Here is a 15,830-nt window from a genome sequence, read left to right on the forward strand (position 1 = left end):
CCTGATAAAAACTAACATCCAGGCCTTTAGTAACCTCTTGGGCACGGCCATCAGCAGTGTGTCTGTCTGCGGAGAGAGAGTCGACCTCATCGAGAGGTTTACTGACCTCGGCAGTGACATTCATGTCTCTTGTGACTCTTCCTATGAAGACAGTAAATGGACTGGGAGAGCATGGGGGGTCATGAGGTCACTGGAAAGGGGTGTGTGACACTCCTGATATCTGTGCAAAAGGACGAAGGTCCAAGTCTTTAGAGTCCTGGTGCTTCCTGTTTGTGAGACATGGACGCTATCCAGTGACCTGAGATGAAGACTGGACTCCTTCATGTGTGTCTCTTCACAGAATCCTTGGGTGTCGCTGGTTTGACTTTGTGTTGCTCATGGAGTCCTGAATGAAGCACATGACCTGCATTGTGAGGGAGCGCCAGTCACGGCACTATGGCCATGTGGCGTGATTACCTGAGGGTCATCTGACTCACAGGACCCTCATTGCTGTGGACCTGAGCAGCTGGATCAGGCCAAGGGGATGCCCACGTAACCCATGGCTGTGGCAGATAGAGGGTCATTTGTGGATGGTGTGCCTGGACCGCGTGTCTGGCTCAGGGGTTGCCAACTGGGATCTTGAGCAGTTTTGTCGCTTTACCAGTGCACGTGCCCCAACCTGCCCTGTGTCTTTCATATCTACTTATGTGTTTTAATGGATATAATGGACTACTCATCATGTGGTATCTTATCCGGCCAGGATGTTTCATTTTCCCATTCCCGGCTGGGAGGAGCATATAATAACTGGACAGACGGAGACCACCTCCCGTGAACAGCTGTTCCCCCCATATGATAGTTGGCAGTGTTCCTCTGGTGTGGCTTTGCTTTGGGTGCCTAAGGCCTGAATGGGACCTGTAGTCCGAGACGGCAGCCCTGTCGGGTTCCTCAGTTGTTGTCAAGAGGGGCTGCGGGGAAAAGGCTTTCTTACTTGACTCCATCTTACCTGACCCAGAAGAGCTTCCTGAGTGCAATGTGGTGGCACCAGAAGTCCTGAGCAGTAAGATGGAGTGGGAAAGAGTCAAGTAGAAGAGAAGGAAAGGAAAGAATTGTGCTTATGATTAACCTATTTTGTTAATTTAAGATGATTTATTTGAACCTGTGACTGTCTTTGGTCTTGTGGTGTCTGGGGTATTGAGAGACGCCCCCTATAGGCCACACTATACCATATAGTAACTGTTTAGATAGAATCCTTATCCCTCTTCCTTTACACTGGAAAGAACTGAATCAGTACAACAAAGAAACAACGGAACGGATTGAAAGTTTATTCTCGTTAATCCCACATAACCCCAAAGATGCTGTTACTCATAATGTTGGTCCTTACATGGACGCTGCCGCTTCCATCATCCTAAAAGGACATTTTATGATGCCAGTCTTTCCATGAGCAAGTCACCGTATAACAGGGGGAAACGAGAATGGAAAACTCACAGAGAGAGCACGCAGATTTCACACAGAATGCGTCCCCGGTGGAAACTCAACTGGCATTCGCCTCATTTTCAACAAGACAGAAGTCACCAGCAGTCAAATGAAACTCTTTGACATTGCTGTAGTTCAGAGATGGCCGGCACCAGAGGCACCATAAGTGGCTTCCCAAGCCAAGTTTTGGGGTCTTTCCTTTAGAGCGGTCATTCCCAAAAGTTAAGTCAAATTTATGGAGGACCACCTGTGACCAACAGCCAGTCATTAGCAGAAATTCCATGTGACAATTATCACACTGTATTTTTCATGAGGACATGTAGAAGACAAATAAAAATAACAAAGAAGAAGAGGTGGAGGCACGGAGGGGCAGTGGTAGCACTGCGGCCTCGCAGTTAGGAGACCCAGGTTCGCTTCCCGGGTCCTCCCTGCGGGGAGCTTGCATGTTCTCCCCGTGTCTGCTCCAGTTTCCTCCCACAGTCCAAAGACATGCAGGTTAGGTGCCCTGGCGATTCTAAATTGTCCTGTGGTGGGGTGGCGCTCTGCCCAGGGATTTGTTCCTGCCTGGCTGGAATTGGCTCTAGCAGACCCCCCGTGACCCTATGTTAGGATATAGCGGGTCGTATGACTGACTGAATGGCCAATAATATAAGATCTGGTTATAATATATATAATATTTTGAAGCCCATTATAACCAGACTCATTTTGATACTATATATAACAAAATTGGTAGAATTATGACAGCACGCGAATAACATTGTACCATAGGTTCGGCACGACACTGCTGAAAAGGTGCTGACTCCTGCTATAAATAATTTGTGTTCAATAACAATACCATCTTTATAATTTCATTCACCCCATAAAACTGGGACACGTTGCTGAGATGCTTCACAGAAGCGGACCTACTCGAGAGCGTAATCTCTGACTTCTAGCTCCCTATCCGTAAAGAAAGCCTTCTTGTCTTCTCCTCTCTTCATTTCTTTAACTCAACTAACGTATCATTAAGCAGATAACAAGCAATAGAAGCTGTTGATTTCACTAACATATTAAAAAAATATATTTAAAAACAGCTGGTTGTTAGCTTACCCACCATTTTAAGGGACAAAGAACACAAATGAGCGCTCTGAAGGCATACTAATGAACTCTGGGTGAAGTATTACCTCTGTTTTGGAATGCTGGCCCTCAAACCTTCTTCCCCAGAGAGTTGAGGTGTTCACTTGACAAATATCAGGATTGCCCAACATCTCTTATGGAGCCTCGACACAGGGCACCGTGCCCACCGCACTGATTCCACAGCCATGTGGCTGCTCTCTGCTGAACCACAACTTGAAGGCAACTCTCTGCTGCCCTCTGCAGACAAACATCCTGCATTACACACACATACAGTTCAAATTAAATATTAATGCAAATGCACTGATGGAAGTAAATGAGCACAGAGCTCTGGCTGGCAGTGCACATCCTTAATGGCTGCCACTCGTTCAGATATGTGTTGATCTTGTGAGAGTTGCCCAAAAGTGAGGTGGCATTTCACCACTCATAAATCAGCCAGTTCTGCCAGCTCGTGGAAGAGAATAGTAAAGGACGGTCGATCTTCTGGTCGCTGTGGAGGAAAAACCAAAAGAAAGAAAATAAGTATGTAAGGTCCCATTTACTTGTTAGAACGTTAGAACAATCTGGATGAGAACAGGCCATTCAGCCCAACAAAGCTCACCAGTCCTATCCACATAATTCTTCTACTGAAACATCAAGTCGAGTTTTGAAACTCCCTAAAGTCCTACTGTCTCCTATGTTACTTTATCACTTATTCCAAGTGTCTATGTAAAAAAAAAAATTCCTAATGTTTTTGTAAAATTTACCCCTAACAAGTTTCCAACTCTGTCCCTGTGTTCTTGATGACCTCATTTTAAAGTCACCATCTTGATCCACTGGAATAATTTCTTTCATAATTTTAAACACTTCAATCATGTCTCCTCTTAATCTTCTTTTGCTTAAACTGTAAAGGCTCAGCTCTTTTAATCGTCCCTCATAACTCATCTAGTGGAATCAGCCTAGTTGTTCTTCACTGGACTTTTCTAGCACTGCTATGTCCTTTTTGTAGCATGGAGACCAAAACTGCACACAGAACTCCAGATGAGTGTGTTATAAAGCTTCTTTGACTTGTGCTTCACACATCAAGGCGCTATATAACCTGACCTCCAATTAGCCTTTTGAACACTGTCTGGCAGTTGATAATGACGAGTCCACTACGACTCCTAAATCCTTCTCATAAGTTGGACTCTCGATTTTCAGGCATCCCATTGTGTCTTCAAAACAAACATTTTCACTTATTATGTGTAATTCTTTACCTTTACTGACATTAAATTCCATCTACCACAAATCTGCTCAAGCCTGTCTGCTGTCCAAGTCCTTCTGTGATGATTTAACACATAACAAATTATCATTTTTACTCATGTACCACGCGCCCTCGTGTAAGACGCGCACCCTAATTCTTACAAAGAAAATCGCGAAAATCGTTTTTCCCCATGTACGATGCACATTGTGATTGTATAGGACGTGTTCAGAGAGAGAGAGAGCGCAAGTGCGCGAGCAAGCGAGTGAGAGAGAGAGAGCGTGAGTGTGCAGGCAAGTGAGAGAGAGAGAGAGAGAGCGTGAGTGTGCAGGCAAGTGAGAGAGAGAGAGTGAGCGCAAATGCGCGAGCAAGCGTGCAAGAGAGAGAGAGTGCAAGCAAGCAAGAGAGAGAGAGAGAGCGTGAGTGCGCGAGCAAGCGAGTGAGAGAGAGAGTGCAAGTGTGTGAGCGAGAGAGAGAGAGAGCGTGAGTGCGCGAGCAAGTGAGAGAGAGAGAGAGAGAGAGAGCAGGAGTGCGCGTGCAAGGGAGAGAGTGCAAGTGCACGAGCAAGTGAGCAAGAAAGAGTGGGAGCGAGCGAGCCCAAACAGAAGAAGTAAACGTTACAGAATTACATTTCCTTGTGTATGACACGCACCTGATTTTCTAATGCTAATTTATGGGAAAAAATGTGTGCGTGGTACACGCATAAATATGGTATCTGCCAGTTCACCTATCATCTGCAAACCTAACCAGCTTGTTACTTATATTCCTATCTAAATCATTTATATCTATTAAAAATAGCAGCGGCCCCATCATCAGCCAGTTCTGATGAGGTTCTTCACACCATCACGCTCTACTTCCTGTGTCTGAGCCAATTTTGCACCCACCTACATACCACACCCTGAACTGCTACTATTTTTAATTTAAATCCCCCCATCTCATGTGGCACCTCATCGAATGCTGTCTGAAAGTCCAGATAAATAATATCATAAGCTCCACTTTGATTGTATCCTTTTGTTGCCTCCTCATAGAATTCCAGCATGTTAGTAAAACACGACCTCCCTCTTCTGAACCCATGCTGACTGTTCAGAAAAACTCCTATTCCTGCCAGGTGTTGCTCAATCTTATCCTTAATAATTCATTCCATTAATTTTCCTTTGATGCTTGTTAAGCTTACTGGCCTGTAGTTGCTTGAATCTGCCCTGTCACCCTTTTTATATAATGGGATGATATTTACCAATTCAAGCATTGTGTTTGTTTTCATTCCGAAACAAATTTTGTACTCCCACCGGGGTAAAGCCACACTGGAGTTGGCCTGCCACCCTGATCTCATCGTGGCATCTGTGCTCTATCACCTCTCTGAGACTTGTAAGAACTGGGATTTAGTGGTTATGGGGTGTCACACATGCATGCTTTCCAGGATTAGTAGCACCCCAAAGTAAGGGGGTGCTGTCGTTAACATTGTCATCTGTTTCTATTTACTGTATCTATCTGTCTATCTTAAGGGTAAATTTCACACAGACGTTAGGAATTTTTTCTTTACACAAAGAACGATAGACACTTGGAATAAGTGACCAAGTAGTGTGGTAGACAGTAAAACTTTAGGGATTTTCAAAACTCTACCTGATGTTTTCTTGGAAGAAATAAGTGGATAGGACTGGCAAACTTTGTTGGGCTGAATGGCCTGTTCTCGTCTAGCGGGTTCTATCTATCTATCTATCTATCTATCTATTATATAGTGCCTTTTATATCTATCTATCTATCTATCTATCTAATCCTAACACATATTGCCTTTCATAAAATTGTGTCTATCCAAATGTTATATAGTGCCTCTCTTATCTACTTACCTCCTTCCAGCACCACTCCATTAGCTGGTAGATAAAGTCAGATGCCAGTTTGGGTCTCAGAAGTCTCTGCCCGGCTGCAACGGCTTCCACCACTTCTCCGTTTGAGCGGTTCTCATATGGCATTTTCCCTTCACTGAAGACTTCCCACATTACAACACCTGGGGTAAGATGGGGTGACAGAAAGCAGATCAGCCACATTCTCTGATTGCATCGGTTAGAGTGTTTCTGCAATTCTAAGCCCCTCTTATTTAATATGGAAGGCATCTCTGTTTCATTATATACTGTAGGAATGTGCTTTTGTATTGTCACACATGTGTGTCCCAGACATGACCTCAGGGGTCATTTAATAACTGTTACCCTCCAAGCCAGAGGGTGGCACTATTGTCTAATGCCTTCTCCCCTCTGCAGAAAGGATGATTGACAGCTCCTCTCTCACTGAAGTCACTTCTGGTTTCCCCCTTCCTGAACCCGCCCCTCCCACCTTCCAGACGTCATAACCGACTCTAACACCATCTTGGGGCAGACTGAAGTAGGTTTGTGTCTGAACTAGATGATTTCTTCAACTCCTGTGTCTTATTACAGTAATGTCCATTCTTTGACAATAAAGTTAAACTATGTGAGGGATGGCCAGCATCCTTACTCAGCCGGGATGCCCTTAGGGTGGAAGGACAGGGGGAGACAGCTTACACAGGGTTTTGTCTCCCTCAGGGACACCAAATGGCAGTGAGTCTAGGCTCAAATCCCCTTATGGAATGCTGAGTATTGTACTCCCAGATGAAAGCCATTGGAAACGCTTACTGAGAAGAGTATTCTCCAATAAAAGACTTTTTTGTCTTTTTGTGTTGGGTGGGTGTCCACAACTAAAACTAAAGTTTCACTCCCCCTATTCATACTGATGAGACGATCCTAAAGTCCTTTAGATTCTACTCTCGCTACACCACTTCATATTACTCTCTCATTTTCTTCACCGTACAACAACTTCCAGTCTCCTCCCAATTGTCCTGCTATATTCCCCTTTATTCTCATTTTCCCGAACACTCAACACTCCCACCTTCCTCCTATCCATCATGTCATAAATCAGCCAGGGTTCCTCCTTTATGGGCTAACATTATACATTGATCCAAGAACATAATGGTGCTGTGTATTTGCCCACTGAAAGACTCGCCACACTAAACAATCCAAAATGTCTCCTTACCAAAGGACCATACATCAGACTTGCTGCTGAATTTGGAATATTGGATGACCTCAGGCGCTGACCACTTCACTGGAAACTTTGAACCCAGGGAGCTTGTGTACTGATCATCCAGGACAAACCTTAACAAAAAAATGAAAATGAAAATGTCACTAGAAAAAAATGTTCAACGCTAAAGTATTTGTGCCTTGTGCTGCCTTCTCATTCGCTGCATGGTATGCAAAAATTGCAAGACAAAATATGTGTGCCCCCTACTGGCAGGAAATTCAATTTCAGTAATTTACTGAAAGCACCTAAAGCTATGCTATACGGCCAAAGGTATGTGGACACCCCTCCAAATGACTGAGTTCAGGCGTTTTGTTGTTAACAGGAGCATCAAATCACCATTGAAAAACATTGGGTCCTGCTAAAGAGCTTGGTGACTTTAAACATGGCAACATCATAGGATGCCACCTTTCTCACATGTCAGTATTGAAATGTCTGATCTGCCCCGGTAGACCGTAAATGCTATTATTGTGAAGTGTAAGCATCGAGAGTCAACAACAGCTCAGCCATAAAATGGTGGACCATGCAAACTTACATAATGGGACTGCTGAGCGCTAAAACACCCAGAACATAAAAATGGCCTCTCCACTGTGGCAACCACAACTCACAACAGAGTTCCAAACTGCCTCTGGAAGCAACGTCAGCACAAGAATTGTGCATCGGGAGGTTCATGAAATGGGTGTCCATGGCCAAGCATCTACACACAAGCCTAAGATCACTATGGACAATGCCAAGTGTTGGCTGGAGTGAAGCAAAACCCCACCACCATTGGACTCTGGGGAACTGGAATTGTCATCCTCGGAGTTTCATTAAAGGGTTACATTGGGTTAGAGATATAAGCTAAAGGATGAAGGGAGCTTCAAGTCTACAATAGGTAACTAAATTTAATAAAGCCCCATCACTAGGCAATGGACCCAGAAGTCTACAACTTATAGAGGTGATCCTTAAAGGCCACCATTACCACCAGATCTTTCACCCATTCTAGAGGCAGTTCCTAACTACCTCTGAAAGCAACATCAGCACAAGAACTGTGCGTCAGGAGCGAAATGAATTGGGTTTCCATAGCCGAGTAGCTACACACAAGCCTAAGATCACTATGACAATGTCAAGCGTTAGCTAGAGTGGTGTTAAATGACGCCATTGGATTGTGGAGCAAAGGAAACATGGAGTGATAAATCACATTTTGCTAACTGGCAGTCTGGATTTGGTGGAATGCTACCCTCCAGATGGCATAGTGCCATGACACGACTGTGGTGGGCCTCATCAGCAAGAACGATGAGTCCACATACCGAGAGGAGGTAGGGCAGTTAATGGACTCGTGCATTACTCTAACAACCTGTCTCTGAATGTAGAGAAGGTATCCAAAGGATGACTCTACAACAACCTAAAGCAGAAGGTGGCATGGCACTACCTAACTTCAATTTTATTACTGGGTGGCAAACATACAAGGTATAAAAACCTGGGCATTGACACAAATAGATGAACGTACACAGGCTTGGTCCGCAATAGAAGTAAAATCCTGCATTACTTCTTTATATTCCTTGGTTTGCACCCCAGTAAATACGAGTCATCACCAATATACTAACAACCCAACTGTGCTTCACTCACTTGGAATATGGAACCAACGTAGGAAGAACTTTAAGAAAGAGAAGCTTTTATCTGAGGCACCTTTACATGATAACTATCTTTTTCCACCCTCTCAAACTTACACAGTTTTTAATGTTTGGGAAACGTATTGGGATTAAATCACTTAGAGATTTGCATATAAATAATGTCTTTGCATCCTACAAACAATTACACCAATTTCCAAATTAGAAACTTTGCTAAACAAAATCTGCTCAATTTTCTTCACCTCCCACCTAGTTCTATTGCAGAAGAAATATTGATCAGTCTTGAGGACTCTGACAACATTTGTATAACATGTAAAAACGTTTTAAAGATCCCAGAGTACAGTGGGAAAAGGATCTCTCACTTAACATTACAGTGGAAGCAGCCATGCACAGAATTCACTTGAGCTCCATATGTACAAAGCATACAATTATTCAACATAAAATCTTTTATCAAGCACATCTGGCTCATTTAAAATTTTCCAAAATGTTTCCAGGGCGAGATCCAACCTGCAAATGTTGCAATCGAGCTCCAGCCTCACTGGGCCACATGTTCTGGGTAAATGCCTTTCAGACGGCATTGGTGTCCCAATCCCTCCTAATCCACTCTGATGGACGGCCAGCATTTCAGTATGGCCGGAGGTCTCTGAATGGAAAGAAGGAGGAAAAGCAGGCTTTTAAGGGCACTGCCTCCCCCGGGACACTAGATGGCAGTTCCTCTAGACGGAAATGATTCCCCGGATTCCCTCAGGGCATCATGGGACATGGAGTCCGTTTCCTCAGCCCTGTTGGGTGCCGTGGGTGACGCCAGGGGGAGCTCACAAGGAACCTGGGGACTCCTACTGTCATTACAAACCGGAAGTACTTCGGAGGCACGAAGACGGAAGCCCGCAGTACTTCCGGGCTACTTAAGGAGGATGTTGTGGCATTTGACCCGGAGAAAGAACACTTCCGGGTCATAAACTATTTAAAGGACCTTGGGAAACCCAGCAAGGAGAGCCGGAATTGTGAGGTTGGGAGACGAAGCTCCTGGGAATGGAGGATTGTTTATTTGTATTATTGATGTATTATATTGATTATTGTTGGAGAATTGTGGAGAGTGCGGTGCTTTGTGCACTTTATTTGAAGAAAAATATTAAAGAAATCTTCTTGGTGCTTTTACACGTGTGTCCTGGACGTCTGTCTGGTGGGTTCAACGGGGCAACAGCGCCTCTAGCGTCCACACCACTAACAGCTGTGTTTGGTGGGCTCACAGAGGGGCTTAAAGTGGAGAAGGACAAATAAACTGGAATTGCCTTTACTTTATTGTTAGCACGTAGACTTGTCTTGCTCAACTGGAAGAATCCTAACTCTCCTATTCTAAGTCAGTGGGTAACTGATGTTATCTACTATTTGAAATTGGAAAAAATCTAATTCTCACTTAAAGGATCTGTACAAAACTTTTTGAAAACCTGGCAGGACCTGATAAATAACATTTTAGAATAAGCACTTATATTGGGGGGAAAGGTTCTCTTCCCTCTTTTCTACTCTTAAAAGTTTTAATCTCGCTGTTGATCTTCCTCTCTTTCTCTTTGATGGAGTTTGACTTGAATTTAGTTTTGCTAAGTTAGACTCGTTTGTATAGAATGTTACTTGCTTTTAAAAAAATTCAATGAAAAAAATATTACAATAAAAGGAGTTGTTTGTTGATTTCAGAAGAACTAGAAGTGACCACTCTGTACCTTGATGGCTCGATCATCAAGTGCATCAAATTCCTTGGTGTCCATCTGAGCGGAGAACCTTACCTGGAGCCTCATGGATAAATGGTGTGTATGCACAAAAATGTTGCATACGCCCATTTCCACACTCACATCACGATGTATAAAAACTAAACTTGACATAAAGACACGCACATTTTCACGCCAGGTCAAACCATTGCGCACACACATTTTTGGCTCAGTTTTGCATACTGGCAGTAGCCAGGGTCAAAGCAGTGCCATTGTTAATGTGTAGTTTCCTTTTATTTTTTAGATTCACATCCCTGATGCAGCTTTATCAAATACACTGAAATTAACCGCATATAGTTTTTTAGTTTAAGGCATCTGATTGTAATCAACCTGTAACAATTTAATGATGAATGGAATGGCCAACCTATTCCAACTACCAAAGCTGCTTTAGCGTTGTTACTCTCAGTGCACCACTGAGTATTTTAACTCACTGTATCTGTTTAGGGAAGCTCTGCAGCAGCTGATCGGAAAGCTCTACGGCAGATTGTGTCAAGAGCGGAGAGAATTATCGAGATACAGCATCAAGCACACGCTGTCTCAGCCCTGCGCAGAGTCTATTTGAACTTGTCCCATACAGTACTGCAAATGCTTCAGAGCCTTTCCTGTACTGACCTCGCGGTTCAGAAACAGTTTCATCCCAAGAGCTCTAAATGCACTCAATCAGTCAATCAGGTGCTCCCGGTAGAACTGTTTGAACTTAAAAGTACAACTACCTCACTGCCAACTTGCACTATAGTTGTAATATTTCACAACCTGAGCCACTGCTGCTTTCATATTGTATATTTTAATTGTTTTTTTAAATTATACTATTATTTATTTTTTATTATTATCATTTTATAGGAAAATAAGTTGGAGGATTTGCATATTGAATCTCATTGTACCATACAATAACAATAAAGGAATTCAATTCAGTTCAGAAGAGACCGTTTATTTACAGATAATGACGACTGGCTTCTAAGTCGATTTAGATATCCATGCGATATCTTCTTGGAACTCTTGATATCATTTTAAAGATAAAATGCAGTAAAGTATGTATATTACATTATACAGATACATTTTTAACTTAATTTAAATAATGAATGCTTTTATTTATTAAACATGTGGATGTGATGGGTGGTGCCCCAGTCAGGGATTGCTCCTGCCTTGCGCTGTATGCTTGCTGGGGCTGGCATGACCCTGGATGGATAGATGGATGGAATAATTAAACATGTACTACGAAGATAATCAGCGTTCTAAGCTTACAGATAGCTTGACATTTATTAAAGAGCTGATTGTATGGAGATTGGTTACTTGGAGAAAGAAAAGGAAGGACAGGAATTGGAGGTTAGTACGTTTGAAAGAGACAGTACTGCTGCAATAAATTATTTCATCGAAGGTCGTGCACAGCGCACCAAGCATCTTGTGGGAGGCAAGAACAATCTCTGGACAGGGCGCCAGCTCGTTGCTACCACTGTGTCACCGTGGCCCCATGTTTAATACATGTTTTAATTCCTATCATCATGAAAATGATATCAAGTATACATCTTAGTATTTAATTTGTTCAGAGAGCTGTAATATCATGACTGTAATGTATTCTGTGTTCTGTCAGAGGAAGAGAAACCCGTTTAAGAAGCACGTAGTGATTCACACACATAGAGTACACAGAAGAACACTTTGAATATGAAGCATTTAACATGCTATTTCAGTTACGATGGGATTTGAGAAACTAGTAAATTAAACGATTTTAAGATGAAGTTTACAACGTTCTACTTTAATGACAAGCTATGTGATTAAAATGGAAATTTCAAGATTAAAGTTGACAATTTCGAGCTTTATTTCCACCATGTTCCTATTTTTTGTATTTTCTCTGTACCCTAATACGCTTCCATATGACACTCAGACGGTGGGCTACACTCGCTTTTTCACAGCGACTTTGATATCTGACAACTTCTTTTTTATTTCAGGCACTGTGCGACTTTTTAACTTGAACTTCTTTTTGTTGTTTATACAACTGCTTAAACTAACAAATAATGCGTTTTTCCTTGCCTCTGCTTGCCACTCGCTGATATTCTTCTTTTTTCCCTGTGCTTTTGCCATTGTCTTTTCACAGAATGCTGAGCTTAAGGGAATAGTCATATTCATTTCCATATTTAAAGGGGTGTCATTCTGGAAGGAGTCTGCGAGGGGTGGCAGGCACGTGTACATGCGTTACATTTCACACAGACTGGGATTTATGGAGCGGAAGTGCGTGGAAGTTGGCTTACGCACGGTTTTCTGCATCTGAATTTTTTGTGCATACGCACATTTAGACTTTTTCCCATACGCCATGTTTTAGTGTGAATTCTTTACTTTCCTGCTCACCACCTTCTACTGTGGGACTATTGAGAGCATCCAGATGCAGCTGCACCACTCTCTGGTTTGGGAATTGCACAATTGTGGATCGAAAGACCCTCCAGTACAGAGTGAGGAAAGCTAAGAAGATCATCGGAATGTACATGTACACCACACACTACATCCGCAAAGCCATTCAGTATTGTGAAGGACCCAACGCACCCTTCACATAAACTACTCACCCTCCTGCCATGTAGAAAAAGGTACCAAAGCATTCAGGCCTTCACTACCAGAATGTGTATCGATGTCTTCCCTCAAGCCTTAAGACTCTTAAACACTCAGAATTAGTCCAATAACACACATACACCTTCCCACTCAACGAAATGTTTACTATCACATTTATTACTATACTGTTACTGCTACTTCCAGTGTCACATTCACATCTGTTCCTTCTGTTAAGATATTGTCACATTATTTGCTCAACCTGCTACTTTTTGTACCTTTAGATATCATACATGTGCACTGGTTGGCGTTGCACTGTCTTTGTTTGTACCGCTGTCTGTCTTTGCACTGTCCTGCAATGTCTGTACACTCTTGCACACATGCACTTTGTGTTTTTATGTGTAGTCCTGTGTTCTGCGTAGCACTGTGGTCCTGGTGGGACGCCGTTTCATTAGACTATGTACTGTACTAACTGTGCATGGTTGAAATGACAATAAAAATCTACTTGGCCTACTGTAAAGTTTAGTGAAGGAGGGATAATGGCAGAGTTTGGGCTTGGCCCCTTGGTTCCAATGATGGGTCCTGTTAATGCTACATCAGACAAAGATTTTTAGGCGATTGTGTGCTCCTAGTTTGTGAAGACACTATTCTGTTCCTGCATGACAGGCAGGTCCATAAAGATCCAGAGGAGCATGAGTGGTCTACACCTCAAATCTGTTGAGCACATGTAGGATGTGAGCCCGGTCTTCTCATCCTACATCAGTACCTGACCTCACAAATGGACACAAATTCCCACCAACAGACTCCACAATCTTGTGGAAAGCCTTCCAAGAAGAGTGGAGGCTGATACAGCCAGAAAAGGGAGGCCATATCCGTGTTAATGCCAATGTTTTCTTTGCAGCGTTTGTCGATTTTCATAAAGTGCTTGACTCAGTTGATCGAGCTGCCCTGTGGAACATCCAGAAACTCCACAAGATCCCCTCGAGGTTGCTGGATATCATGGCTGGCCAGTGCACTGGTACTGTGAGTGCTGTGCAGAGTAGAGGCAAGACCTCTGTGTTTATCCCAGTTGATTCTTGGGTTCATCAGGGGGTCTGTTTTTGCCCCTACTCTATTCAATGTTTGCATGGACTGGGTGTTGGGCAGGGTCGTGTGGTCCAGCGGCTGTGGGACATCTGTTGGTGAAGAAAGATTCACTGATCTTGACATTGCCAATGATGCTGTGATCTTTATGAGGTCAATGATCGGGGCTCTCGAGAGTCTGGGCTTGAAGTCAGTAGACGGATTGGGAGAGCATGGAGGGGTCATGAGGTCACTGGAAAGGGGTGTGTGGCTCTCCTGATATCTATGCAAAAGGATGAAGGTCCAAGTCTTTAGAGTCCTGGTGCTTCCCGTTTTGCTATATGGTTGCGAGACGTGGACACTATCCAGTGACGTGAGACAAAGACTGGACTCCTTTAGTGCTGTGTCTCATTGGAGAATCCTTAGGTACCACGTGTTGCTCATGGAGTCCCGAATGAGTTACATGACCTGCATTGTGAGGGAGCGTTAGCTATGGCACTACGGCCATGTGGCACAATTCCCTAATTGTGATCTGACCCACAGGACCCTCTTTGTTGAGGACCTGAGTGGCTGGACCAGGCCAAGGGGACACGCACATAACATCTGGCTATGGCAGATAAAGGGTCATTTCTGGAGGGTGGGACTGGACCGCGTGTCTGCCTGGGGGGTTGCCAATCGAGATCCGGAGTTGTGTCATCAATTGGTGCGTACAGCGACACACTCTACCAGCGCATGCTCCCCAACCTGACCTGACCTGTTTTGGAATGGGATGTTCAATAAGCTCTTAAAGGTGTGATGGTGAGGAGTCCACAAACCTTTGGCCATAAAATGTATTTTGAAGACCCTATCTTAATCCCTGCTGTAGCAAACAAGAGTTGAGAAGAAAGCTGAAATTTTAGAGGTCCACATGCAATTTTCAAGTATGAAAGGTGTTATATAAATTTACTAATCCAATATAAAAACGTCTGCGGTGGGCTGGTGCCCTGCCCGGGGTTTGTTTCCTGCCTTGCGCCCTGTGTTGGCTGGGATTGGATCCAGCAGACCCCCGTGACCGTGTAGTTAGGATATAGCGGGTTGGATAATGGATGGATGGATATAAAAACTTTGTTGCTTTTAAGGCGTACAGTACATCGTTATCTTCTGTGTCATTTGTTTGTATGGATTCATTCACCAAGTTTAGCTTACCTGGTCATCCCAAAGTCTGACACTTTCACTTCGTGGTTTTCTCCAACTAAGCAGTTTCTGGCAGCCTGGAAATAGAAAGCCATGGAAAAGTTATTGGGATTGACTTGTTTTTGTCTCTTAAATCCATCCTGTATTCAAACCACATCATCCAGTTGACCATCTATGTTGGCCAGAGCTTATTCTGCCAGCATCTGGGCACAAGGCCTGCCAATCCATTGAAGGGAACACCAATACAGTGCCATTTTAGAGGTGCCTATGATTTATGTACAATGCAGATTGAAAAACTCACATAGAGTGGCAAGAAAAAGTATGTGAGCCTTTTGGACTCACCTGGTGTAATACTACATTTTTCTTTATGTCACTGTATCTGGACAATACTGTTATGAGTTTTATTCACATGTGCATGTTAACTGTGGCACACAGAGGCTCAGCAGTTAGAATTGCTGACCAAGCATTGGATTAGATAGCCAAAGACAACTGGAGGCTTGTGTAGTCAGCTTAAACACAGGTTAGGGTATTTCTGTCCTCTATCAGCACAAACCTTCTTTCCTTCTTGGGAGAATGAGAATCGACATGTAAGCACTATGATATTTCTGTATTTTGTGGGAGAGGAATTCAGCCCTTGTTTGGAAACGAGAAGACCAGCAAATGAAGCAAGAACCATATAAAAGGTCTGGACAGTGGCCAGACCCTTCGAGGCTGTGCCAACATAGGTGTTGGAAACCCTCCCAGCGTAGGGACGGAAAAAATGGCTGACTGTGTTGATCCAGATTCCCACCTGGATAAAGTCTGTCCATATGCCTCCTCGTCTGTAAC

General features: G+C 43.5%; 1 protein-coding gene across 1 annotated transcript in view; it reads right to left on the reverse strand.

Moving 5' to 3' along the window:
* Window positions 1-2,023: 2,023 nt before the first annotated feature.
* The window catches only part of itk (IL2 inducible T cell kinase), a 103,261-nt gene continuing 89,454 nt past the window's right edge, over window positions 2,024-15,830 (reverse strand). The window contains exons 14-17 of the mRNA XM_039775160.1: window positions 15,015-15,079; window positions 6,821-6,939; window positions 5,626-5,783; window positions 2,024-3,052 (exon numbers count right to left, since the gene is read on the reverse strand). Of these exons, the coding sequence (XP_039631094.1) occupies window positions 2,987-3,052; window positions 5,626-5,783; window positions 6,821-6,939; window positions 15,015-15,079 (408 nt within the window). The 3' untranslated portion in view covers window positions 2,024-2,986. The remainder of the gene's footprint in view (window positions 3,053-5,625; window positions 5,784-6,820; window positions 6,940-15,014; window positions 15,080-15,830) is intronic.

This window comes from Polypterus senegalus, chromosome 13 (genome assembly GCF_016835505.1).
Source record: "Polypterus senegalus isolate Bchr_013 chromosome 13, ASM1683550v1, whole genome shotgun sequence".
NCBI lineage: Eukaryota > Metazoa > Chordata > Cladistia > Polypteriformes > Polypteridae > Polypterus > Polypterus senegalus.